The sequence below is a fragment of the Eimeria acervulina genome, genomic scaffold (assembly GCF_000499425.1).
Source record: "Eimeria acervulina Houghton genomic scaffold, Eah_scaff146, whole genome shotgun sequence".
Taxonomy (NCBI): domain Eukaryota; phylum Apicomplexa; class Conoidasida; order Eucoccidiorida; family Eimeriidae; genus Eimeria; species Eimeria acervulina.
Window position 1 is genome coordinate 26,522 of NW_013550229.1, and position 27,547 is coordinate 54,068.

At 38.0% G+C, this 27,547-nt stretch overlaps 1 protein-coding gene across 1 annotated transcript; it reads right to left on the minus strand.

The window, feature by feature from the left end:
* Positions 1-298: 298 nt before the first annotated feature.
* Positions 299-27,547, minus strand: EAH_00020920 (Conserved Plasmodium protein, related; the record flags this gene model as incomplete). The annotated part of the gene is made up of 32 exons (XM_013397109.1): positions 299-3,151; positions 3,553-3,858; positions 4,287-5,666; positions 5,905-6,020; positions 6,209-8,017; positions 8,122-8,256; positions 8,441-8,509; positions 8,838-9,050; positions 9,606-9,743; positions 10,000-10,071; positions 10,315-10,452; positions 11,090-11,161; positions 11,458-11,520; positions 11,838-12,035; positions 12,720-12,998; positions 13,456-13,632; positions 14,095-14,331; positions 14,538-14,567; positions 15,028-15,588; positions 15,897-16,412; positions 17,329-17,808; positions 18,243-19,103; positions 19,509-19,586; positions 20,474-20,679; positions 21,383-21,509; positions 22,042-22,059; positions 22,443-22,502; positions 23,014-23,152; positions 23,650-24,728; positions 25,124-25,222; positions 25,483-26,697; positions 27,454-27,547. 32 exons carry the CDS (start codon positions 27,545-27,547, stop codon positions 299-301), a joined length of 13,818 nt encoding a protein of 4,605 aa, XP_013252563.1.

A 27,547-nucleotide genomic window follows, 5' to 3' on the forward strand; every position in this document is an offset into this window, starting at 1 on the left:
CAGGCTCTAATCCGGATTCTAAAGAAGAATCCCTACATAAATGCATGCATGCGTTTATTGAAAGAATGCGTGCATGCATGCATGCGTGCATGCATGTATGCATTCATGCATGCAGAAGAATGCTCGGTTTTTCGCGTTATATATCCAATGCAGCCAGCGAAGTATTCCACTATGTGCATCGTCAACACTCGCCAAGCAACTAAAACAAATTAAAAAATCTAAGAGCCGAGATGAAGAGCAGAAAATATGTATTTATTATTAGCAGCAACTGCCTCTCTCTCTATACACCGCATTTGAATTATTCGCCTTCCGATGCAGGAGCCTTTGAACCGCCGAAGAACCAACCCCAGATTGTACGCGCAGTATCTTTAGCAGCTCCTATGAATCCTACTTGACTGATAATATCTGAAATAACATTTAAAGCCCCTTCTCCATCTAACAGCAGCTTCATCAGCCTCCATACACTGAATTCCAAGAAGACAGAGAGGCGGCCGAGAGAATCTAATTCAACAACTTCAAAAATAGAATGTGCTAAATCATCGCGTTTTTCATTCAAGAGGTCTGCAGTGACATCAATAACAACTTCAAGACTTTGGCAAATAACTTCGGAAACAAGATATCGTTTAAATGCCATTTGAATAACCTCTGAAAGATCCCGAACTCGTCGATGTACTATTTTAACTACTTTTTCTTGAAATGCTTTATCTTGCAGCAAATCTTCCAGATGTGCAGCCACTGCAAACATCAACCCGCGAAACAAAACTCCCATACCGAGGAACCCGCTGTTTTTCTTCGCAGTTTTTAAGTCAGTTTCTACTTTTGATCCCTCTGGCATAACAGAAAAATGAATATTCCTCGCTAATAACACCAACTGCGTCTTAATCAAAGCTTCAGGAACGAGAGCGTTTGTGCTGATCAAGCTTGGTAGCACAATGCTGTCAAGCACGCGAATGCAGACTTTTTCAGCAGTATCCTTCACCGAACCCACGACGCTTTTCTTTACTCTTAAAACGCCAGCAATTGAAAACCACACATTAGGCAAAACAACAGGAACAACGCCGGAGACAAGCCGAGGTATATCCGTCAACAACATCGAAACAAGCAGCTTCACAAGCCCCAGCGTTCCTCTGCCTTTTGCCTGTTTGTCTTCCACACGAGCAGGAGAAGAAAGCTGCAAAAGAGATGAATGTTTCCAGATAGGCGAATGCCGTAGAGTAGACGCCACGGTTTCTTGTTGTTCGTCATTCTCCTTATGATGATTGCTTTCATTTGTGCTTACACTGCTGCTCCCTTGTTCTTCTTCGTCTATTTCTGCCATACTTGCAGGGCGAATACTGCCTGTTGTTGCTTCTGAAGATTTCTCCAATTCCGAAGTCGCGAAGGAGCCGCCCGTTGCAGCTTCTTCTGGGAGCCCTTGGAGTCTCTGCCGCATTCGAAGTTGTATTCTTAAGTCTGCACGCTGAGCTGCAACTGTTGATTTACTCAAGTAAGTCATTTCTTTGGCGGAGTTCAGGATGATCTTCACCGCGTAATCCACAAGAAGCCTCAGACTTTCAATAACTTTGTGCTGCCACGTGGCAAATTTAGCCCGCAGCTTCCCGAGGCGATCGGCTATTAAGTTGAATATATTTGCAAGTTCTTTCTGAACCTTCTGGTAAGCAGAAGATACAGTCTGCCCCTGACGGTTAGCGCCGCTGTCTTTCGCGAAGTAGTACGAAGTTATAAATCCCAAAAGTCCAACCTTCAATGCACTCGCCGGGTGAATCTGCAGCTCTTTTGAATTCAAGATCTTGTGCAGCGACAAAGTTGAAATAGGAGGCATGCTGAGACTGAATCGCCCAAGGTGAAGGCGCGCTATATGCGCCTCTAGGCTGCGTTTAAGCAGCTTTAAGAGGGGTCTAGGTGGAGTCAGCAAGAGACTGCAGACGTTTTTCTCCTTTAATTCCGCAGCGGATATCATATAATCCACAAAACTGCACATAGTCAGGTAAACATCAACTGCCGTGTCATGAAGTTCTTGTTCTGCTGTCTTTGCATCTTTCTCTGCGAGAGACATACCAGCTTCATGAATTATCGCTGCCAAGGCATTTCCAGCTAAGGGAAAGATATTCGGGTCTGATGAACTCAGAAATTGTTTCTTTAGGATGGCGGACCACTGATCTTTGATCGCGCTGCTCTCGAGCTGCTGTGTCATATAATCTACGAAGAAGGTCTTCAACAATGAGTAGTTTCTGCTGTTCTTACTGCATTCACATCTCTCTAATAGGGGTTCTTCCGCTTCCTTCATAGACTGGCAGAAGTCTGGAGAAGAGAAAGGAATACGAGCCAGAAGAACTTGTTTTACAACGTCCAACTCCTGACAAGACTTGGTAATTGTCGCGTCTTTTATGTCTCTTAATTCTGTACAAGAGGCCTCTCTAATGGCTTTGCATATTGGATAGTGAGTCATGCCTTCTGGGAGTTGTCTGCCGAGTTGCATAAGACGGAGAGTAATAGCATCGATTAAACTCCTAAACACAGCCACGTCTTCAGTTGAATATCCTAATATTGCAATCGATCTATTTTCAGAGTTTGCAGGAATCATACGACAAGCTAAGAAGAAAACACGTTCAAGTATTGCAGCGACAGCTTCATTACTTGGTCTTGCAGTCTTAAACCCTGATACCAACGTCGTCCAACTCTCGAAGCCAAACCTTTTTGCCGATCTCACTAGCACAGCCTTCGTGTCAGTCATTTGGAGCTGCGAAACAAACGCTGATATCGTTGCTGCTTCTTGAATTATCGTCGAAAAGTTCTTCGTGTTCTCAGGGTCGCGAAAGAAAGCTTCTATCTCCGTCTCCAATTCCGAATAATGTTCAAGTGATATATTCATCAGACTCCACCATAAAGACAATATCTGAGGATCTGAATAACTTATATATCCAAGTCGTCTAACCTGAGGTCTCACTCCATGTAAAACAGAATCAATTGCTTTACGAAGAACAGGTAAGCGAGCTACAGGAGAAGATAAAGGAGCGAATAACTGCTCTATCTTCACTTGCAAAGGATCTAATATACATTGAGGCATCCAAAAGCCGCTGTCTTCGCCAGTACTCAACACTGAAGGCGGAGCAAACGACGGAAATGCAGTCATTGATATTGCTACGTCAGCCTGACATTCACAAACAACAAAAAAGGCTTCTCTACTTAATAATAATAATAATAATAATAATAATAATAATAATAATAATAATAATAATAATAATAATAACAATAATAATATGGATTATAATAGTAGTAATAATAATCATATTCACATATTTGTCATCAACAATAACAAAAAGAAAAACACTGACAACGACAGTAACAGTAGCAGCAACAACAACCCTAAGAAAAACAATAAACACAAAACATCAGATGATGACAAGAACTGAAAAACAACGAATAAGGATAGAAACAAGAAACAATGCCAACAGCAACACCAAATAACGATGAACAAGAACACGAACAAGAGATGAACAGCAGCAACAGCAGCCACAGGAGCAGCAGCAGGAGCAGCATTGCTGAGCTGACCTCGAGTCTGCCAAAAAGTTCTTGAAATGACCACAAGGCGATGAAGGCGTTCCAAGTGCTGTCTTGCAGAGCCTCGCGATGATTTGAGCTAAGAACAGCTGCTGCTTCTGGAGGGGGAAGATGCAGCAGCAGAATGCGGAAGTTTTTGTCTTTTGCTGCAAAGGCGCTCAATAAAGATATTATTGAATGACTTGAAAGAGGCGAAGAAAAGAAATCCTCCGCCTCTGGGATAGACGCACGCATATCCATCATATATCCCAGGCCAGTCTTAAAGGCAATAAAACTCTCTTCAAATGTCACTGGGATCTGCACAAACAACGCAAGCCCCACAAAACACCTTCTCAACAACGCACGCGCGCATGCATGCATGCGGGTATAAAGCTAGAGCAAGCTCAGCTAGATAAATAATATGCACAGATTCACAGAGAAAACACCTACGAACAAAACACCAAATACCATTGCCCCTCCACGCTGTTTCTGGAGTTAATCCAGGCAACAGCAGCAGCAGCAACAGCAGCAAAATAACGGCATCTGCAAGCTGTTGAAACGAATGCAGTATGATTACAGGAAGCACTCATCAATTGCATGCCCACATATATAAATATATGTTTACAAGAAGAGAGAGAGAGAGAGACAGACAGAGGGAGAGAGAGAGAGAGAGAGAGAGAGAGAGAGAGAGAGAGAGATTAGCAGCAAAACAGCAGTTTGAGGGGCGTCGCCTGCAGGAGCCGTACATGCTGGGGGCTGTTTTCAGCTTGTTCCTGTCCTGTGACTTGGGAGAAAGAATCTGCAGCGAGGAGTTCTGCTACTGCATCTTTTTTCTCGACAAGTTGTGTGAGTACGAGGAGAGAGATATAGAGATGATTCCACATCAGAGAAGCATGTGGACAATAGCTTGGCTGTTTGCATGCATGCATGCGGATTGTTTGGTCTGTTGGATACAGCTGGAAGCCCGCATACATTGCAAGAGGATTGCTTCTAATCATCTTGGTAGCAAAGGGTAAATGCACAGACGAAGCATACAGCTTCACTCTCAAAGAATAGAGAGAGCGTAAGTGAATGCTGCGTACAGGCAGCATCAGGTCCTTATACAACATCTCAGCCATGCCTTCTATTGCTGCAAACCTAGCTTTTTCTTCTTCTAATGAAGCAGGAGAAGAAGATGAAGACAATGAAAGGCGCACCAATACCTCGTACCCAGCCGTTCGAAGACCACTGGTCAAGCTAGCAGCTGTAGCTTCTTCGTCAGGGCCTCGTGCTTCTTTAAGAACATCTCGCATCAGCAGATGTAAATACTTCATTAATTGGAACTTATGATCGCTACGCACGTCCGCACCCATCTCTTCTTCATGCAGCACTTGTTTATATTTACTCAATAAAATCGATATGGAGGCCTGCAGAGTTCCAACGATTTGTATGTTGTGTGTTCTCTTCGCTGTATGCTTATACTGCTCTAGGTCTTCTATATCAGCTATTGCAGTCTTTGCTGAGGAGGCCGGTTCACCAAGCCGCCAGTACTTAAACAGAAAAGGAGAAGACATCCGCTTCCTCGCTATTGCTCTTCCTAGAGGCAGATGTGGCTCTTGAAAGAAAAGAGAGCCCCACATGCCATATCTCTGCTCGCATGCTACCAGTCGAGTTTGATCTGGGCACATCGCTTCCAATGTTTCTGCATTCAAAGCACTTCCTGTATTCCTTGAGGCTTCTGCGTGCAGCTGGTTGACCCATGTGGTGTATGCATTTGCTAGATGGTCTACAAATTCCTCAAATCGAGATCCAAGGGCTTCAACGAGTTGTGCGTATTTCGGTTGCTGCATCAACGCGCGGATGCGCAGACTCCAAGATGGATCTGTGGTCGTTTTAGAAACCTTGAAGAAGTTCAGCTTGAGAGAATACTGCTCTCTGTGTGCTCTCTTCTCCGCTTGGTTTTGCATAAGTGCTGCTGTTCCAAACAAAGACCTTTCACGCCGAAATGCCCCCGCCAACACGCAGCGAGAAGCCAGAAAAGTAAACACCGAAAAACGCACAGAAGGAAATATCAAGGAGCCTGTAGTCGCCGCTTCAGAATCCATCACTCGACGCAGTGTACGCACAGTTTGTCTCCCCAGCATCGCCTGAAACAAAACAGGTAGGAACACAGAGCAATTAAAAAAGGAATGTCTAATTGACGAAGAAAATAATTAAGCAGATATAGAAGAATTCCTTCCATGTTGTGCGTTTAATTCCGTTGCATTCAAATCAAGTACGCGTATGGATTCCTTTCTTGAAAGTTATGCATACGGTGTCTAACTTAAATACATTAAAAAATAGAATGAATACCAGATAGCTACTTATAGTACTTTTATAACGCACCTCTTTTCTATCCCTCGCCGGCAATTCAGTGCTCGGCTGGTTTAATGCGGTGACAGGGAGAGACATTGTATGAAGCCTTCCGCGACTAACCCACGAAAGTAAGAGCGTTTCCTTGTCTGCAGAAAAAATGGAAAAGGAAATATCAATTCAGTATCACGTACCATTGCGAACCAAACAAAGAACCTGCAGTATGCTCAAAGTAAACATAGTGTTGTTGTTAGTAACTCGGTGCCTTTTTTGTTTTTTTATTGTTTAAATGAAGCACAAACCAAACTATTCAATAATAGGGTGCTTATTGTCTTACTTTGTTCTCGACGATATTCAACTTTACGGAAACAGCCTCTTGTCCTTCCAAATGCCCTTCCTGTAACCCACGCCGTGAGTGTTCTGATAGTTCCTCGAATATCAGCAGAAGTTCTGCAGGGTGCATGCAAGTTAATGGGAAGTCTTGCAATTTCTTCTTGGTGTTTGAAATGATCAAAGGCAAAAGAACACTTCACGCGGCTGTCTTGAAATATAACAGTCAGCTGCATGGGGGCTGATAGATGCGGCGGGCTATTCATAACGAGGTAAAAGTCCGTCGAAAACCAGGAAAACTGCGTATAGTACTCGTATTCGAGGAGAAGGGGGAATAGGTTGTTTGCTTGGAATGTGCTTGCGTTCTTCTGCAGCTGGTTGAGACGATTGATGCCCCTGAATACTGAAGTTAGATTTGAAAGAGAAGCTGTTATTCTCTCTGGATTGCTTGCAGCGTATTCGCTGATTGGTGCATTAAGTACATGCACGAAATCAACTTGGCCAAAAGATTGCGTGATGACAGGCTTCTGTCTCGTTGCAAGTTCGGCGAGAAGCTGTCCCTGCAGATCTCCCTCAGTAGCATACACCTTCATTACCCCTCTTCCTTCATGTCTATTCGATGTTTCAGCAAAAGCAAACCGTAAAACAGGCCTTCTAAATAACCGCTTCAGTATTTTCCTTGCGTCTGTGTTTTCGCTACTCATACCTTCCACGAAAAAAGAAATCCTGATCTTATTTGCACTTATCGTTGTTTGCAGCTGGAGATGCCCTACGAAGCCATACGTCGCTGCTTGCACGTTCGTATAGAATTGCATGCGGTAGTCTTTCGTTTCGAGTTCCCATTGTGTCTCCCAGGTTTTGAACATGTCTCTGTTTGAAACGCCTTCAGTAGGAAGAAGAGCAGTGTGGAAAATAATCTTTTCCGTTGGCGAACGAGGAATGAGAGCGGGGTCTGTGTTAAGAGGGTTCATAGCGCTGAGAACTTGGTCACTGAAAGCAGTTACAAACGCCTCGTAGATATACTTTAAACCCTCAGCATCCATTACACGCTCCGCTTCTAAATAATACTTTACTAATTCCGCATGCACTGTGGGAGGCCTAGAAAGCGCTCGACTCGGCAACTCCTTCGCAGCCACGGAGAGGAACGTGTTTGATAGATCCGCACCAAAGTCTGACAAAGCATAAGCTAAAGGTTCAACCACCACTCGTAATGCGTTTTCCACAATTATGGGCACATGCAGCCGAACACTCTGTTGCAAATAAGACGAAATCGTCGCGAGAGAAGAGGCTGAGTTCAATTGCTGCAAGTTGAAATTCACACCGGTCCATCTCTGCACGTTGTCATTCAGAGACTGTGGATCGAGGAAGTCCGTGAGAACAGCATTAAGCACAGCTTCTTCTATATCTGCAGCAAACCCTAAAAGAGTTCGGCTGAGTATACGCGGTACATTTGCATTTGAAAAAATATTTTCAACAAGACTGCGGGTAGCCTGAGACTCCATCACCCCCAAAACAGCAGGTAAAATGCTTGTAAGTACCGTATAATCTAAGTTTAAATAACAATTGGATAAGACTGCAGCTGAAATCAACATAGATCCAACTCTTCGCGCATCTTCGTTGCCGTCCTTGGGGCTCAGCTTTCCTATCCAGTAGCGAAGCGCATAAGGTGCCACCCAGCCGATGGTCTTGCGCACTAAAGTGCGTATTAAAACAGCTATCAAGCGACTTCGAGCAACGCGACGAAACAAAAACGCCCCTAATTTTTTCCCTCTTAACTCGGAAACCAAAAACTGGGGAGTCGGAGGCCCCGTCAGCTCTGAAACACAAGCAGAACAACTTGTATATAAACATCATACACTGCAATGGATTCAATAGATTACCTCGTTTGTTTCTTTTATTTTATTCTTTTTTAATACGAACCCCTCGAAACCTTCAACAAAAATATGTCTTGACGCCACTCTGAATACGTCTTTGCCTGTCGAATTGAACGAAGGGTAACTGCGCTATTTCCAGCGACAAATATTCCTTTTTCTCTCAAATACCCGACGATTAAATCTGCGCAAATGGAATAAATAAATGCGCAACGTTCAGCATAAGGGAATGATAAACAGCTCAAAACAAAAAGAAAGAGGCGTTCACGAATGCGCTACTACTTGCTGCTAGTGGATTATATTCAGCTGCTCTGTTGCGTCCTAGAGAGCAGACAGGAAAACAACACTTTGATTCTAATTCAGTGTACTTGTTATTGCATAAGCTCCGTAGCGTTTGAAAGACTTTTCTTCTACAAACCCAACGGCCTGGTGCAGTGCTGCACAAGAGCAATAGAACAGCCAAAACAATACAATATGAATTTAAATGCATATCATCAACCCACTGCTTTATTGGGATTTACAGCCGTTATTACACAAATTAAACAATAGGGGGTGAATTTATTCTTTGATTTGCCTGTAGTGAAGCTGAAAAATTTAATTAAAGTGTGAAAACGCTCGTATGCATGCTTCTTCTGTGCAGGATACAGCAGTAGAAGCGGAAGAAGTGCGTTTCATCAGAGTTTATGGTTTAGCTGTTTTAGGGAATAGGGTTTTAATTGAATTAGAGTGTTAGGCTATAAAGCTGCAACAGTGCTGTTTTCTCACATTTAACACAGAAAAATATGCTTTTTACAGCCTTCATTCCAAGCTTGCTGACGGCTTTTTGTGTTTCGTCTTTTGCTCGAAGTTTATCTTTAATAGTCTTCCAAGATGCTTCTGGATTTTTATAAAGAGTTTCCGCTATCAACGCCCATACTTGAACTTCATGGCTTCGTGCGAGACCCTTTGTACGCACTGAACGACGAGCATTGCGCTTCGCTGAAAATACAAATCAACACAAATAAATGCATAGATAAATAAATAAACAAGTGAAATAGAAAGTAAATACTAAATGGATTATAAAAAAGACCAACAAGCATGCCGTGTGAATGAGGAGGCAATGCAGTGCGCAATAAATACGATGGGAAAAGTTAATACACAAACACATGCATCAGAAGGGAATAAATCGGGAAATAAGTACGCAAATAAATAAGAAAGAAATAAGTTAAATAAAGAAATAAACATAAATGGAAGGATACTATATATATTTTTCTAAGTAAACGCTTGTTTGCCTTGACGGTGTGTAGCGCATTTCAATTCAAAAGTAATTGCATGAAAACAGTGAAAAGAAGAAAAGAGGCTTTATTAAAATACAACAGAAACCAAACAGCCATAATATAGTTATTTATTAGCTACGGGCAAGCAGACAGAGACACCCCAACACCGGGAATAGAGAAACTCACAAATATATATATATATATATATATATATATATGTCTACATACATAAAGGATACAGCAACAAAAGCTTGAAATTTTGTTTTTTGCTTCATACCCTCAGAGAAATGAATTCCGTCTGCCAGATCCAGCCATTCTTGATAAGTTATTTTTCTGTTGGAGAGGGACGCCTTAGTAACTGAAGTAAGTGTGTCTATTTTATATCCTTTCTTTTCAAACTGCTGCATCAGTTTATCTGCATGAGCGTACATACACCGTAAGACAAAAGGGGAACGAAACATAGAACACTCTAGATAAACACGGCGCCTAAAAACTCCTAATAAACCCTAAACCCTAAACCCTAAAAACTCTAAAAACCCTAAAATCCTAATTCCCTAGACCTTAACCCTGTACAAGCCCTACTCTCTGAGCCATGAACCCAAAAGAAAGATACTATTCGTGAATAGGCTTTAGGGTTGAGGGTTTAAGGTTTAGCTGCAAAGAAGCCTTACTTGTGCATGCAGCTGCTCCTTGGTTGTAGAAAGACCCTTCATTGCAGACAGATAGCATTAGCCTTAGGGTTGCTGGCAAACAAAGACAAACACAAAAAACAAAGACAAGTTTAATAACATTACTAACGGTTATAAAGATTTAAAAGAGAAGGAAATAGTATTATAAAAATAGATAACGTGTTTATGAATAACATGATTATAAATATTCATAAATATTTATGAGAAGGAAATAGTACTATAGATAACTTCTTTATTAATTATATTATTAATATTTATAAATATTTAAACGAGAAGGAAATGCATTTTTATTCTCACTGTCGGCTATTTCTACTTGAGTTGTAACAGCCTGCTGAATCCAAACAGCAAAAGTTTGTTTGTTATTCATTAATGCCTGTAAATCATTCTTTGCAGAAAGGACATAACCTTTTGCTCGCAACCCTGCAACAAGTTCGTCTGCGTATGAAGATGAAGCACACACCAAAAACAAACTAATTAAATAACGAATTAACTAATTAATTAATTGCTTGATTAATTCTTTAAGTAATTAAAAAGAAAAATGAACACTAATGCTAAAGAGATATATCGTGCAGGAAGACAGCATCGAAGTCATTACACCTTTCGTGCAGGTCGGAAAATACCCGACAAGGAATTTCGCTAAATTTTAAGTATACATTATTATATAATTTAATAAAAAGCATCTACTAAAGAACCTAGAAGACCCAATTCTGCATTCTGTTGCTTTCTCTCTCTGTCTCTGCTGCTGTTTATCATATTATAAAAATATATTTTTAATTCTGTTTGTCGCTTCGCTCTCTCTGTCTCTTTCCCTCTGTCTCCGCCTCCCTGTTTCTCTCTGTCTCTTTCCCCCTCTGATTCCTGCTCTATAGTTATCTTTTTTAGGTCTCCTCTTTTGTTTCTGTCTCGCTTTTGTATTGTCTCTTTGATTCCCCGTTGCGGATGCAAATGCTGCTGCTGCTGCCGTTGCTGCTATTGCGTGCTGCGAGTGCTGAGGCTGCTGCCTTTAACTGCTTCTGCTAGTGCTTCCTGGTGCTGCTGCTGCTGGTGCTCGTGTATATGTTTGGGTGCTTACGCGTTAAGTAGGTGGCTCCGTGTTCATTGAAGTTTTCTTCTCTGCAGCACTCGTTTAAAACTTTTCTTATAGCTGCATTCATTGAATTTAAACGCAAAAAATAAACGAAAGAAAGGCTTGTGGGGAAGAAGAAACAAAAAGAAAGGAAGAACATATATACGCAAGTATAATACTGCGAAATAAATGCATAGCGAATGACAAAAACAAAGAGAGAAAGAGACAGAGAAAAGAAAAAAAGAAACAGACAGAGGGAGAATGACAGCAATGAGAAAAAATAGAAAGACGAAAGGAAAAAGTGAGTTGAAATTAAGTTCTTAAATTTCAATTAAGCATGCATGCATGCATGCATGCATGTTTTTAATGTTTACCTTGGTCTTGTTTTCGCTGCCTCTCTGCTGAAGCCCTTGCAATATCCCCAGCGGCTCCTGGAACTGCAGCAAAAAAAAGGAAAAAGAGAAAATGCACGAAGATATTTCGACTGTATGTAGGCCTCAAACATACTAACGGCTCTTCTTATTTGCATTATTCTGATTATTAGAACGTAAAAATCTGTTCTTGCATGCATGCATGCATGCATGCATGCATGCAACCCTCAGAATGAAATGAGTAGTTATGTGTTCTTTGGTTTGAGAAAAATATTATCTCAGTATTCTGATAGTGGGGGGGATAAATATATCTATAAATATGCATATCGTACATATATATATATATATATGTTAGGTGAATATTTTTTGTTTATGTTTCTTACCCATTTGTTCTGCTGCCTTTTGTATAACCATGAGAGCGGATTTAAGTCTTGTTCTAGCAATTTCAAAGCAAGTAACTTCTATTGAAGCAATACTCCGCATGACAACCGACTTCGCTGTTAATAATGCAGGGCTTGTCCTAACACTTCGTAACACTGACAGCCATTGCTGCATTGGCACGAAAGGAAGCGTCAAGTGGCCTGTACATACACCCCAAATGCACAAACACAATTATATTATATTATACATTATACATATATATATATATATTATTATAAAGGGAGATGCACGCCCCTAACCAGACTATCATATTTCGGTGTTCCTGTTTGCCTTCATTGCTTCCATGTATATTCAGATTTATTATATAATTTATGCATCATATGCGCAGGTATATTTAAATATGATTTATATATATGTGTGTGTACATGCATGAATATGTATGCATATAACTATATTATATGCACCTTTTGCAATACACAGTGCCGACCAGCTTAAAAACTAGTATATACAAAAAGAGAACTAATTATATTATTATTCAGCATATCATAAAAGAACAAATTAACAATACCACAATAATGTTAGAAATTGCAATAAGATGCATGCACACAAGCATGCGCATGCATGCATGCATGCATGCCATGACAATCCATGCATGCATATCAACATTTTCTGCATGCATACATCCATCCATCCACATAATGTTGAAAATGGCAACTATGCATGCATGCATACATGCATGCATAGAATGCTTGAACTAGCAATTAGGTGCATGCATGCAAATAATATTTTAAATAGTATATATATATGTACATATATATATATATACAAATATTAATATTAATATATATATATATATATATATATATATATAGGTTGTTTCTTACTGGCTTTGATGAATGGTTGGAGGGGAACAGAAGCAGAAAATTGTGCAGCAGGTTGCATTAGTGCTTCTCTTTTTAGCTGTCTGTACCGCTGATCTCCGAGTAGAGATTGAATAGGTTTAAATAGCTTAACGGCTGCTTCTGCTTCTTCTCTGCATCCTTCTGTTAAACAAAACATAGTGCCCGCCAGTAGTGGTTCAAGCTGCTCTATTCCTTGCTGCAATTTTTTAAAACTATCCAGACGTCGCTGCTGCTGCTGCCCGAGACGAATGTGTGCCGCGCCTTTAAACAAGCAAACAAAACAAAAAGAAATACAAAAAAACCAACAAAATAATCTTCAGTGCGCCAGGAGACAGAGACATCTGCATATATATATATATATATATACATATTGCATGTATATGTTTATAGTAACATGCATATATATATATATATATATGTGTAGGTAGACGTAGCGGGAGCCAATGAGTATGATTGTGGATTGTATATATTAACTAACTCCGGATAAGTACATATACATAAGTATATGTACATATATGCATGCATTTATATTTATCCACACATATAAAGCAAGATATATATATATATATATATGCATATATATATATATATATAGGTAGGTAGGTAGAGAGAGGACGATCAAGCATATGCCTGTGGATTATACATATATATATATATATATATATATATATATATATATCGAACAAAAGATGGTGTGTGCATGCAGATGAATTTATACCTTCTTCTTTGGCTTTGAGGAGTGTGACCTTAACGGAGTTAAAGAATTCTGTTTTAAATGAATTACAATCTGTAGGTATCTCGCTGCATGCAACAAATAACTGAAGAACAGTGAGAGACCGCAGTAAATGAAAGTCAAATAACGAGGCGTCGATATCAGTCTCAGCCAGCAAACTCTCTGCAAAAACAAAACAAAAAAAACAAACAAAACAAACGAAGAATCCTTCTTCGCTTTCAAAATGTACGCAAAAGCATGCAAATACATGCAATAAGCACACTATGCTTTTTTCTTTTCCTTTGTTCAGCTATTTTGAACGGAAAAACAATTTATTTTATTTTAATGGAGCTGCGCTTTGATCGGCTGTTTAATCAATTAAATAATTGATTGATTTATTATTAATTTTTGTTAGTTTATTTGTTTATTGCAATCTATTAATTCATTTGTTAATTCATGAATCAATTAATCTATTATTCAATTATTTTTTTATTTCTTTAATCAATGTAATTAGGACCAGTCGGTTATTGCAATAAACGAATTGTCAATTTGAATAAATAAACAAATAAGCAAATACATAAATGAATTAATTAGTAAATAATGAATGAATAATAAATTAATCAACAAATTAATTGGATTACGCACCAATGGTATACTTTTGCTGAGTGAAGAATTTCTGGTTGTCTTTACTCGGCCCCAGAGACTCGAAGATCTTCGATTGTTTTAAAAGAATATCTCTGTCTAAGTCTTGACGACCAGATATATCATTAACTATTTGCTGCATCTGCTGTAGAGACATATCAAAATCTGCTCTCTTTGTTGATAGTTGAGACAAACGCTCCTGCATCTCGACCAAAGTACGCTCCAAGGTAAAGAAACTCCCTGAAGCAGCAGCATCAGCAGCAGAAGCAGCAGAAGCAGCAGAAGCAGCAGCAGCATGAAAAGCTGCAGCACATGTAGAAGCATACTATTCAAGAGGAGCAAACCACTTTCATGCACTACCTTCGCACAATATGGCATGTAAATAATATGCATATATATATATATATGTCAAAACGCTGTTCATTTATTTGTGGTTTTCTTCTCACCTCCGTGTGGAATAAAGGGCAAAGATGGCTCTGCAACAAAAACGAAGACAGCAGAAAAAACAAAGAGAAGAAATCCATACAGATAATGGTTTAGGGTTTAAGAGAGAAATCCAAACGCTTTCGAAAAATCTCGCCTATGTGTGCATGCAGATACACAACAATAGCAATAATAGAAGTAATAGCAATAATATAAATAACAATAATAACACAATACTTTTTTAAAAATAACAATAGAAATACCAGCAGTTGCATGTATTTAAACCCATAGGATTTTTTTCAGTATATAAACACCTGACAAGAACAATGCAAGAAAAAGAAAAACCTTTTAAACATACAATATATTATATATAATCTGCATAACATATATATACTTTACATTATATATACATACCCTTTATCATATAGGTAGTCTAAAAAATATATATATATATATATATACATATTATCTAGAGTATTTGAGGCGTATATAGAGCTAAAGTAAAAGACTCACCATTGTTGACGGCTCTTCGGGCCTCCATCAGTCGTTCATATAAATCAAACCCGGGGCTAACAATAAATAATTCTGTCTCTGTTTCTTCCTCTACTTCCGTTACTCTTCTCATTGTTGCAGCAGTTTCTTCTTTTATTTCTGTCTCTGCTTCTCCTTTTGTTTCTGCTGTCGTCTCTGAGGATTCATCTGCAGCAGTAGCGCTATAGAAAACATCTTCGTCTTCTTCGCGTTCTTCTTTTCCTTCATTTTGTTTTGACGCACTCTCTTTCCTTTCTTTTGTTGTACTTTCCTCTTGTTCTTGAATAAAAGAGGAAGAAAGCATTGAAACTTCCGCTTTAGGTGTAGAGCGAGGTGCTATTATTATTTGAATGGGTATACTGTCATCGAGAGCTTCATACTTTTGTTTAAATTGCGTCAGAGTTCCATTCAATTGATTCCAAAGAATTATCGAAAAAGGAAATTGCGATAATACTCGAGAAAGAGAACTTAAAACGACCTCAACAGGCACCAGAGGAGACGCAGATGTTAGCAACTCATCCAGCAAACGCAACAAACAATCGCCTGAACACATACAAACAAAACAGAAAAATATATACTAAATCATCTATATATCGTGTGCATTTGCATGGAATGCGATCGATATACACCACACTTATTCTACATTTTATTCAGCATCATGCAGAACCTTATATGTGTACGCTATTATATATATATATATATATATATATATGTACAGGGAAAATCATTTCACACATTCGTCTAATTCTACATTGCATAACGTAATATTTCACGATATTATGATTAACTTAAGTGCATAATATTGCATTTAATATTATAAAAATAAATAAAAGTTGTGTGTTATTTCTTACTGTCGAGAACAATTCTTTTTTCTTTATCTGAAGCTTCTGCGCAAGCCATTGCTTGCGTACAGAAGACAGTAGGTCGTGTACAAGTATCTGGTATTCTATGCTTTTCTTGTTGTGGAGTATATTGATCAACTTTACATATATTTGCTTTGCCTCTACAATATGACTGAATAGATAGAGTTGCCTCTGCTCTTAGAGAACGAAAGCCATCAGGTACAGCACCAGGAGAAACAAAGAACTCTCCTGCGGTTCTTTGTAGTATTTCTTCTGCTGTTTTATTTCCTTTTATCTCTCCAAAGAAAGTTGTCTGATCACTTAAAAACATTTGATTGCAACGAAAGCCAGTTCCAACAGCAGCGAGTAGACGATGAGTTTTATTGAAATGCGTTGCTTCCTTATTCATAGAATCTATTGAAAAAGAATAATTTCGCCAGCCCGTTATTATTACGTCTTCTGATAATAATGATAAATCTGATAAATTTATTGTATCTTGCGTTTCTATTTCGACCTCTTCGCTACCTAAACATACAACATACAGCAAAAAGTAAGGACAATACATTAGGCTGCTGCTGCTTCAACAGCAGCAAGGAAAACAAACGGCAAGTACAATAACGACAAAAGAAAGAAACTCTAATCATATCCATGTAAGCTGCTCCACAAACGATAACAAATAGAAGAAAATAAAACAAGAACAACAACAGCAGCAACAACAGCCACAACAAGTGCAAATTCATTAAAAACTAAACTAATGCAGCAGCAACAAAAACAACATCAACAACAGCAACAAAACGAAAACAAAAACAACAATAACAACAGTAACAACAGCAACTACAATAATAACAGCAATAACAGCAACAATAACAACAATAACAACAATAACAATAACCAAATGCCCCAAGCTGAGGAATAAAACCAAAAAAAATAAAAATGAATGCTTCGAAGTACGTAGATGGTGATAGACACAGACCCTGCATTTGCTGTCTTAAAGAAAATACAAATAACAATAATTTCATAATTACTAATATTATTCTTATTAATATTGAGGAAAAAGAGCTTACGAGAAGGTCCAGCTCTTCTTATAATCTTTTTTTCTTCCTTTGGTTTCATCAGCCATTGCAATATTTTGTGTGTTAGCGAACGAACGCCCCTGCGGAAACCTCGGGTATCTACTCTTCCTTCTAGAAGATAAATCAAACTCTTGAGGTCTAGAAGCAGAAAACACAGAAGGAAAGACAAAAACAAAGAAAATAGAAGGAAAGCGAAGACAAACGCAAGGAAAGCAACGGCAGAAACGAATGTGTCTACCTCTACAGCTATGAACAACGTGATGATGAGGGAATATAAATGTATTTTTTAGTTTATTGACAATAATAATAGTAATACTATAAAGAGAAAAAACATGATGAATAAGCAAACAAATACAAAAAAAGCATACCTGCAAATCTATCAAGCAGTGCTGTTGCTGCATTGTCTAATGCAAGAGGAAGAACTCTTCTCCATTCAGGGCTTTTAGTGAATTCTTCAAGAGACTTTTTTGAAGTAATTCTTTTAGCTTCTACAATACTGTTTTGTACAATAGCTTCATCATTCATTGAGAAGAAGCGGAACCATGTGCTTGCATGCACACCTCTTTGAGCAAGAGATATTCTAAATGCTTCTAATGCATATCGAAAAGGAATACTTTCATAGCTACAAACTGGCAAAGCAGAAGCTGCAAGCCCTCTTAAATGCAGAGAACATATATCTAAAGACCCAGGAGATACGCTTTCTGGTTTCTTTCCCATTAACTCCAATATTTTAAAAGAATTCAACAACTCCCCGCTGCGTACTGCACCCATTACAGCCATGGATTTACAAATTCTTTTTAAAGACGCAACTTGTAAACGAATTTGACTAGACAGAGAACGCGCTATTTCTGCTCACAAACACACAACAAACAAGACATAAAAAATTCAATAAGGCAAAGTAGTGCTCTATTAAATTGCACGAACATATATACATATATATATATATATATATCTGTAGTGCATTACATCGTATATCAGTACTCGTAGAAACTATAAAGCACAAATACCATAATTAGCAAAATATTCATATATATATATATGTATGTATAAATAAATATATATATTTATATGTATATAATGTTTATTCAAAGATATTAAGCTAAAAAACACATTTCAATATTCCTTTCTTACTACTTATTATTACTATGTTTTGCTTCTACTGGTTTTCCTTTTCTTCCGATTCTTTCTTTCTTTCTCTATTACATTGCATGCATCAGTGAGTAAGAAAAGAAGAATAAGTGCTGGATTGATGAAATATAATATAATATATGTGTTTTCTTACTTCTTTTTATCTTCGTCTCCATATCATATGCCCTTTGTACATCTCTGCAAATTGGGTTGCAGATTAAATTTTGTCTTCGAAATTTCCTCATAATAGTTGCAACAGAACGAGAGGGGTTTCCTATACGAAGGAAGAGAGCAGTGCTGAAGTACGGTATTTTATAGATAAGAAACATATCTTTTTTTAATTCTTGGGCGATGATAGACAGAGAAAAAGATATTGTTTGAGGAGATGCCATAACAAATTGAGAAAAACGAGAAAAAGACAAAGAACGCATGCGTTGTACAAGGGCTTTAATCGCTGCTCTTCCCTCCTTTCCTTTTCTTCTTCTTGCTGCTTCTGCTTGTAAAAATATATCTAATGCTTGCAATACTGCACGCATGCGATGCTGCATTATTGCATGCAAAAATAAATCTTTCAGCATTGCACGTCTTAAGGCTTCGTCTGCTGTGGTAATCATCGAAGCGCGCCTTGCTTCATCATCCTCAGCAGCAGCAACAGCATCTCCTGCTGCCGCCTCCTCTCCTGCTGCTCCTGCTGCTCCTGCTGCTGTTGCTGCTCCTGCTTCCGATTCCTCTGACATCAGCTGCATGCGTCTAGACCATGTATCAACAAAGCATCGCTTAATTAGAGTAGAGATATCGCTACGGACTAGGAGACCGTTTACATGCGAATACATTTGTTTTTCTGCATCGATTTGCCTTCCTAGCTGAAAGAAACAAGCGCCGAGAGCTATCTTTTCTTCAGGAGAAGACGATGAATCTTCCATCGGAGCCAACAAAAAATCGTAAAATGTTGAAAAGTCAAATTCCAGCAGACGCCGCAACTCCTCGGCTATTCTAGAAGGGCTCACACTGTCCACTGCAGCAGCAACAGCAGGAACAGCAGCAGCAGCAGCAGGAACAGGAAATAGCAATACACAATGGGAAGCAAGCACAGCAACTGTGCTGCGGCACTGGCAGCAGCAGCAGCAGCAACAGCAGCAACAGGCACGAGCAGCAGAAGCAGCACAAACAGCACTAGCATACAGCAGCTAACGCAGCAGCAACAACAGCAGCAGAACTATCAACAGTAGCAGCAGCGGAAGTGAAAGAGGAGCATCAGCAGCAACAACAGCAACGCCAGCAACACCACCAGCAGCAGCAACATCAGCAGCAGCATCATCAGCAGCAGCAACATCAGCAGCAGCATCATCAGCAGCAGCAGCAACAGCAGCAGCAGCAACAGCAGCAGCAGGTGTTTGTTCTATGTAAAAGGATGACTAACGGATTTGAATGCTCCGCAGTTGCGCTGCAGCCCTCTCTGCCGCCTTCATAAGGATTGATTCGCCTTCATCATCAAGTTCTAAACAAGAAAGAAAACACTCATTTATGCATGCATGCAGGTGATAACGCATCCAACAGAGTGTGTGTAAAGCGCAGCTAATTGTTCAAATACACAGGGAAGGCTTTGTCGCATGCTGAGGGTTTAGGGTTTAGGGTTTCGGGTTTCATTAGGCGGAGAGGAGTTTAGTAGAGAGGTAAGCAGAAGCAGCAAACAAAGAATCAAAGAAATAGATGTAAAAAAAACAGCAAAATAACTAGATAAATAATTTCCAGATAATCGGAAAGAAAAAGGACGAGTAGAGAAAGAAAGGAATAAAGAATAAAAGAATAAATATATTAAATAAATAAATAAACAAATAAATAAAGACATACTTGGTGGTCGTAGAAAGGGAGAAAAAGTTTGAGAGATGGCTGCAACACATTTTTTGTTTTTTGTTGTTTCTTCTCCTCTTAATATTGCAGTAATGCATGCAGCCCCAGGGTTAGATGGAGAAATATTAAATAAAATTGAGCGCATGAGAAGAATATGAATTCCTCTTAAGTTAAAAGGAGAAGGAAATGTTTCTCCAGAAAGAAAACTGTTAAATATCAGTTCTCTCTCATCTCTAGATAAATACTCCTCTATAAACAAACAAAGACAAACCAAAACAAACAAATAAATACAAATAAATACACATACAGACAAATAAAGACAGACAAATGAACAAACTAAAAATATGCTTCTATATATATTAAGGCTTGTGTTTTATTATTATTTAGCATTTAATACTAATATTCATACTTAATTATAAAATGTTGAACATACAGATAATGTATATACACATATATATAATATACATACATAATATATAATAGATATATTTATTTATAAATTATATATATATTATATATTATATATATGCTTACGGTTTGCATCGAGTGCATCTCTGGAGAAATGTTTAATTCGGTTCCAGGGGTATTTACTGAAGAACTCAGTTTCATCTTCAAGTAAATTATGCAAATCAATAAAAGCCTTTTCTAATATTTCTGTATTCATATTCTCTATTTTATTTACTTGCATAACGCAAGAGCCTTCAGGGCGATAGCAGGAAAGGACTTGCGAAACCATACACCTGAATAAATTAAATTAAATAGAAAATAAATTAAATAGAAAATAAATACAATGTAATATAATATAATAAAAATACAGTACAATAAAACATAACAGCATTTTATTCAAATAAATATCTCATGTTTTTTACTTAATTCATTACTCTTAGTTTTTAAACTAAATTTTATTCAAGTAAAAAAAATGCATCAAACGAAATTCAACGAGATTACATTAAATTAAGTTAAATTTACTTAATTCAATTTGATTAAAATTAATTAAACATATTCCATAATTTAAATTAAATCAAATTGCATTTATTGAATAAATGAATTAAAATAAATTTAGTGAAAGTAAATAAATGTATAAAAGAACAAATTCAACAACCGCATAAAAAGGATAATTAAATATTTTTGTTTGTCACATTTGATATTTATTTATTTGTTTTTGTTTATCGCCCCGCCAAATACATTTATTTAGTATTAATTTTAAAATATACATTTTTTACTCATCGTGTTTAAAATATGCGCAGCATATATAAAAATTAAAATAACTTTTTAAAAATATATTTAATTTTCTTTACTGCATATAAAATATATATTTCGTGCGTTCCATCAAAAAGATATATTTTCGCTAACTGCAAGTAAAATATATTTACTTATCTGCGTTTATTGCAATTGGAATATAACTAGGGTTTAGGGTTTAGGGTTTGAGGGTTTAGGGTTTACCTAACAAACTGCGTGCTGGTGGGGTAGCAGGCGTTCACAGCAGCAGCAGCAGCAGCAAGTGCTGTTGTGCAGCTCTTCTCTAAAGCAGTTGCAACAGCGTCTGTTAAAGGAGTACTAACGAAGCCGGCTGAAAGAAGAAGAAAACAGAAAAAAGAAAATATTAATCAATAAAAGCAAAAGAAATTAAAGGGAGAAGAAATAAACAATTAAAATGAAAGAATAAAAAGAAAGGAAACAAACAGCTAAAAGGAAGAAGAAATGAACAATTAAGCGAAAATAAACATACAAAAGAAAGGAAAATAAACAAACAACAAAAAGATAAAACGAAGTCAAAACAAAGAAAAAGAAATGAACAATAAAGAGCGAGCAATAATTAGCAAACACAGAAAGAAAATGAAAGGAAATTAAAACAAATAAAAACAAAGAAAAAGAAATTAAAATAAATTAAAACAAAGAAGAAAAAGAAAAGGAAAGAGAAGCAAAGAAAAAGAAATTAAAAGAAAGAAAACAAAGGAAAACAAAGAAAAAGAAGTAAAAGGAAGTAAAAGCAAATAAAAAGAATAAAAAGGAAATAAAAAGAAATAAAAGGAGGATAAATAAAAGAAGATAAAAAAGAAAATAAATAAAAATAAATAAATAAATAAGAAGAAGCGGCTTACAGACATCTGTGTCTTTTCCTGCAGCCACACAAAAAACAAACAGAGAAAAAACAAAAAAAATTAAAATTGCAGCAAATAAAAATAAGTTTTAGTCAGATGAATAAATATTAGAAATAACAAACTAAATATAAAAATTTATCTTTTATAGTATTTAAATAAATACAACAAATAATGCATTTAATACACTTATATCTTTTAAAATAATAAAAGAATAAATATAATAAACCATTTAAACAAAAGCAACAAATAATACAATTGATTAACCCTTTAAATAAGCACAGCACATAAAAGCATTTTAACTACGAATAAATAAATAATTTAAATAGATGCAATAAATAATAATATTAAATATATATACGTTGTTTAAATAAATATTATTTTATATTTTCTTGTTTATTTACCTAAGTAGCCTTTGAATAGACGACGCAAAGTCTTTAAAAACCCCAGGGGTGGTGTTGGTGCTGAGCAAAAAAGCAAAAAACAAGATTAAAAAAGAATAAATAAATATAAATAAATAAATAAATATAAATATATAAACGCATTAAATAATTAAATATACACAACCTCGCTGCGTTTGCCGCCCTCCTCTTGAAGTCTATCTTTCTTTTGTTGTTTATATAATATATATATATATATATATATATATATGAATATGTAAATATGCATATGTCTATTTGCATATATATATTTATGTATATAAATGCATCTAGATATCTACTGACACATAACTATATATATATATGTATATATATTTCCAAATGTACATGCGTATGTATATACATACGTATATTATATATACATATATATATATATCTTTATATATCTACATATATATCTTCATATATATGCATATATAATTATATATATATATATATATACATATGCATATTCTTATATATATACATATATATATACATGTATATATATATATATTATATATATTTTATATATATATATACATATATATTATACCTGGAAGAGGTGGAGAGGAGGCCTCAGTGAGTCGGAGAGAGGGTAGGTGAAGTCTTTCTTTGATAGATCTGATGGATTGCAGCATTTTGCGCACATCTTCATTAGCAGCGACTCTAAGAAAAGCTCCGTTTGTGGGGTCCTTAGGATAAAAGAAAGTACAAAAAGAAACAAAGTAAAGCAATAAATCAACAGAGACATTTAAACAAACAAAACGCAAAAAAAAGAATTTAAAAATATTTAGTAATCAAAGACAGATATTATTTTTCTTGTATTGCTTACTCGAACTACTAATATTCATATTGCATGCATGAAGTTAATACATATGTATATACATGTATATATATATATATATATACAAACATATCTTGTAATATGCAACGTTAGTTTAACGCGCATATTATGTATTTATTTAATTTATATGTATGTTATATATATATGCACAAATGCACATATAAATATAAATATCAACTTAAGCATAATCATAAATATATATATATATATATGTACAAATACAAGCGCAAGTATAAATATAACATAAATACGAATACAAATATAAACATAAATGTACATATATGTATATATATACATATTTATGTTTATATTTAATACATAATATGATTATTATACTGTATATACCTCTATGATAGCAACAAGCGGTGCATTCTTCCTTGGGGTTGCGACGCTAATTATGCGATTTTTTCCGTCTAGCAGCTGAATATTAATTTTAGTTTGTTGAGCAAAGCTAAAGAGCTTCACTGCAGTAGCAAACCCAAGTGTATCAAGCAGTTCATCTGCTGCTGCCGCTGCTGCTGCTGCTCGGCCGTCTCCTGCTGCTGCTGCTGCTGCTGTCTCTGTCCCTGCTGTTGATGCAGCTGGTTCTCCTGCTGCTGCATCGGAAGAATCAGCGGCAGCAGCAGCAGTATCATCGGCAGGAATAAGAGATGGACGCCTTTGTACAGTTTGCTGCAGCAATTGTTTAAGCTGCTCTCGCAGCAAAGGAGAGAGTAGCGCTGCTCTTGCATCATAGAAGTTATACTGCAGTCTAGCAGTAAGTTGAAGAACAGTAGCAATTCTTTGAAGAATATCTCTTCTTAATACTCTTTGTTTTCCAGCAGCAACAAATATACGGTTTCTTAGTGCTGCTTGATGAGTCAAATGCATAGAAGGCTGCAGCAGCACAGCTGCCTGCGCTTTCTTCAGCGTTTCTACGTTTAGCTGCACAACCCATGAAGGCTTTTTCATTTGCTGAACAGCACTGATCGAAGATACAGCAGAAGCATTATATGTTGTTGTATAGCTGATGCTGCTTACTACGTTTTCTGCAATATTAGAATTGAAAAACAAAGAATCTATCGATAGGTTAGGGTCTGCTGCTGCTGCCTCCATCTGCTGCTGCATATCTGAAACAACTGCTGCCTTTTCTTTCTTTAATGCATCTACCCAAGCCATCAGAAGCTGAATTAATTCATCGCTCAAACTCGAAAACAAGTCTTCCAGCTCCTGCAGCTCCTGCTGCTGTCTCTGCTGCTGCTTCCGCTGCCCCTGCTTCCCCCGCTGCTGCTGCTGCTGCTCCTGCCGCTGCTGCATGCGCTTCTCAATAAGCCCTAACTCTCCGTTAAAGAGATCTCGCAGCTCTTTCCTCTCTCCAGTGAATATTCCTTCAAAGAGTCGACTAACTGCAGCATCAACTGTATCTGGAGAAGCTGGTGGCGCTCCTAAAAGCAACACAAATAACAAACAATTCAGGTGTATAGACAGCTGCTAAACTCCTTCCTCCAAATATATACATCTAGAAACCAGAGTACTCCTAGTGGTATATGAAGACACAGCTGCAACGACATGCTTTCTAGCGCTACCCAGCAGTAGCTAGCTCCAGCTAGCCGCAGCTAGCTGTAGCTAGGTGCAGCAAGGCGTCGTTAGCTGTAGCTAGCTCTAGGGATAGGCAGATAGCTGTAAGGATCTGTAGCTAGCTATAGCTATCTGGAGCTAGCTGTAGGAATCTGTAGCTATCAGTACCTAGCTGTAGCTAGCAGTAGCTAGCAGTAGGTAGCAGTGGCTAGCTATAGCTAGCTGTAGCTAGCTACAGCTAGCTAGGGTGTGTGTATATTACCGAGAAGCTCTCCTATGTCTCTGGCGGGTGTTCCCTGAACAGTTAGTATTTGCCGGAGTGTATTTGCAGTTGTTGCAGTTAGCTGCAGCACTTCAACTCCTGCGAAAACAAAACCCTAAACCCTAAACCCTAAACCCTTTTATTTATGCCCTAAACCCACTTCTTTATTCCCTAAACCCTCTTAATCATCACATAAACCCTCTTATTTATACCTTGTCGGTAAGTTTTAGGGTTTAGGGTTTGTGGTTTAGGCTCTACAGTTTTCGCTTTACGGTGTTGAACTAAGGGTTTAGGGTTTAGGGTCCAGGGTGTTGAGGTAAGGGTATAACAGGGTTTTAGGTTTAGGGTTTAGGGTTTACTTCTTTTGAGGCGTAATGGAGAAGCTGCATGTCGTTGCAATTGAACAAAGTCAGAGACAGAGAAGGGACTCGTAGCAAGTGCTACTACAGGAGTATGAATATAATGCGAATATTTATCTGCTTTGTTTGTAAGCTGTTGTGTATATTTATGCTCTCTTGTTTCATGTTGAGCCGATAGAGAGTAATACTCTACGCTTACAGCAAAATTAGTAGAAGACACTAGGCTTAAAGGAGCAGAGCCTGAGAGATGAAGAAGGCGGCAGCAAGGAAGAATTAAAGATAAAGCAGAGACAGCTGATTCTTGCATCCACATGAATAAATAAAAAGCAGAAAGAAAGCCAAACTTATCAAGATTTCGCTTTTTATTACAAGATAAAACTGCTTCTCTTCCTTCTTTGACTTCTTTTTCAAGCCACTCTAACCCAGAGGTTCCGCCTACTCTATCTTTTGCTTTTAATGCATTTAAGACATCTGCATTATGAGAAAAGTAAGCTTCCCAAAGGAGCACAAGCATATCTATTATAAGACTTATTTCTTCATCAGCTAGCAGCAGCTTGCTCGTGTTCAACTGCCCTACAAAAATCTTCATTACTTCTTGCTTTGTTTGCTGCGGTTGTTGCATATATGCATCCAGCGCTTGAAAGAGGATATCCCTAGGCATCGGTATATCTTGCTGCTCAAGCTGCAGCATCAGCAGCAGCAGCTGCTGCAGCTGTGGAGAGAAGAACGTAGGGCCGGCCAACCATGCTTCTACTTCTTGTGCTATATTGCTAACAAACAGCTTCGTTATGGTTCTGCTGCTGCTGCTGCTGCCCCCGCTGCTGCTGCTGCGCTTCAAGCTTCTTATAAGCTCCTCTTCATACTTCGCTCCTAATGCTCCTAGTCTCTCCAATAGCAAAGTTGTTTGCTTCAATCTTGCTGCTGCTTCTGCTTTTCGAAAGCCTAGCAGCATTTTTCTTGTAGATGTGTCTGTCTCTGTTAGCAGCTGGCGGAGCTCTCTAATCAACAAACTCCTTAAATCCCTTTCGCTGGCTGTTAATACACTTTTTTGCAAATCTAAAAGATTATTTATTTGCTGATGCAGTGAAACACCTCCAAACTTCGGAGGTGCTATCAAAGTCTCTAAGGCAACTGGAGGAGTCAATCTCCCGTCTCGCTCTAAGTCTAGCAGCAGCTGCTGGCATGCATGCGTAGGCATGTCTTGAACTACAACTCCTATACATAATCATACACACAAGCAGCAGCAGCAGCAGCAAGAAGAAGAAGATGATGAACGAATTGCTCCAACAACAGCAGCAGCAACGGGACGAGCAGCTGCAACGGGGGGGACAAAAGCAAGAGGAGTAACAGCAACAAAAGCTGCAGAGCAGCAGCAGCAACTGGAGTAGCAGCAACAGCAGCACCAGCATTCAGTTCAAAAATACTTGCCTGAAAGCTGGTCCTTCACTCCCTGAATAAACACACACAGCAAATGAAGATGCAGATGCTTACACTAAGGAAGAAAGAGAGAAAGAGAAGCACAACGGAGAGAGCAGCAGCAACACCACAACAACGGCAGCAGGAAAAGCAGCAGAAGCAGCAGCAGCAGCAGCAGCAGTGGAGAGACGCACGTCAAAACGCCTTGGAGTTGTAAAAGAATGCGTGTTCCCTCTGATATCGGAGAGAAGTGTCTGCAGCTCCGAGGAGGGAAGGGGGCTTTGAGGGGGGCGGACGGTAGGCCCCCCCACTTGCGGAGGCCTTTCATCCTCTAGGGCTGCATCAACAATGCATAACAAAGCAAAATAAAAGCAAAGATAATTCAAACAAGTATTCCTTGTTCATGTGCTTCTCTCCTAAAAACCACGCTTACGCATGCTGCCAGGTGTACGTATACCTCGCGCGCTTCGCTACGAATAAGGCAAAAGAGGGAGAAGCTGCTGGTATTTTCCTGAGTTTTTCAGGTTCTTGTGGAGATCGAGAGGGGTCTCTTACCTATTAAGTTTTCTACTTCATCTCCGAAGGCAGCAGAGGGTTTAATAGCGGTCCACGCTAAGAACACGCTGATAAGAATATACTTCGGAATCAT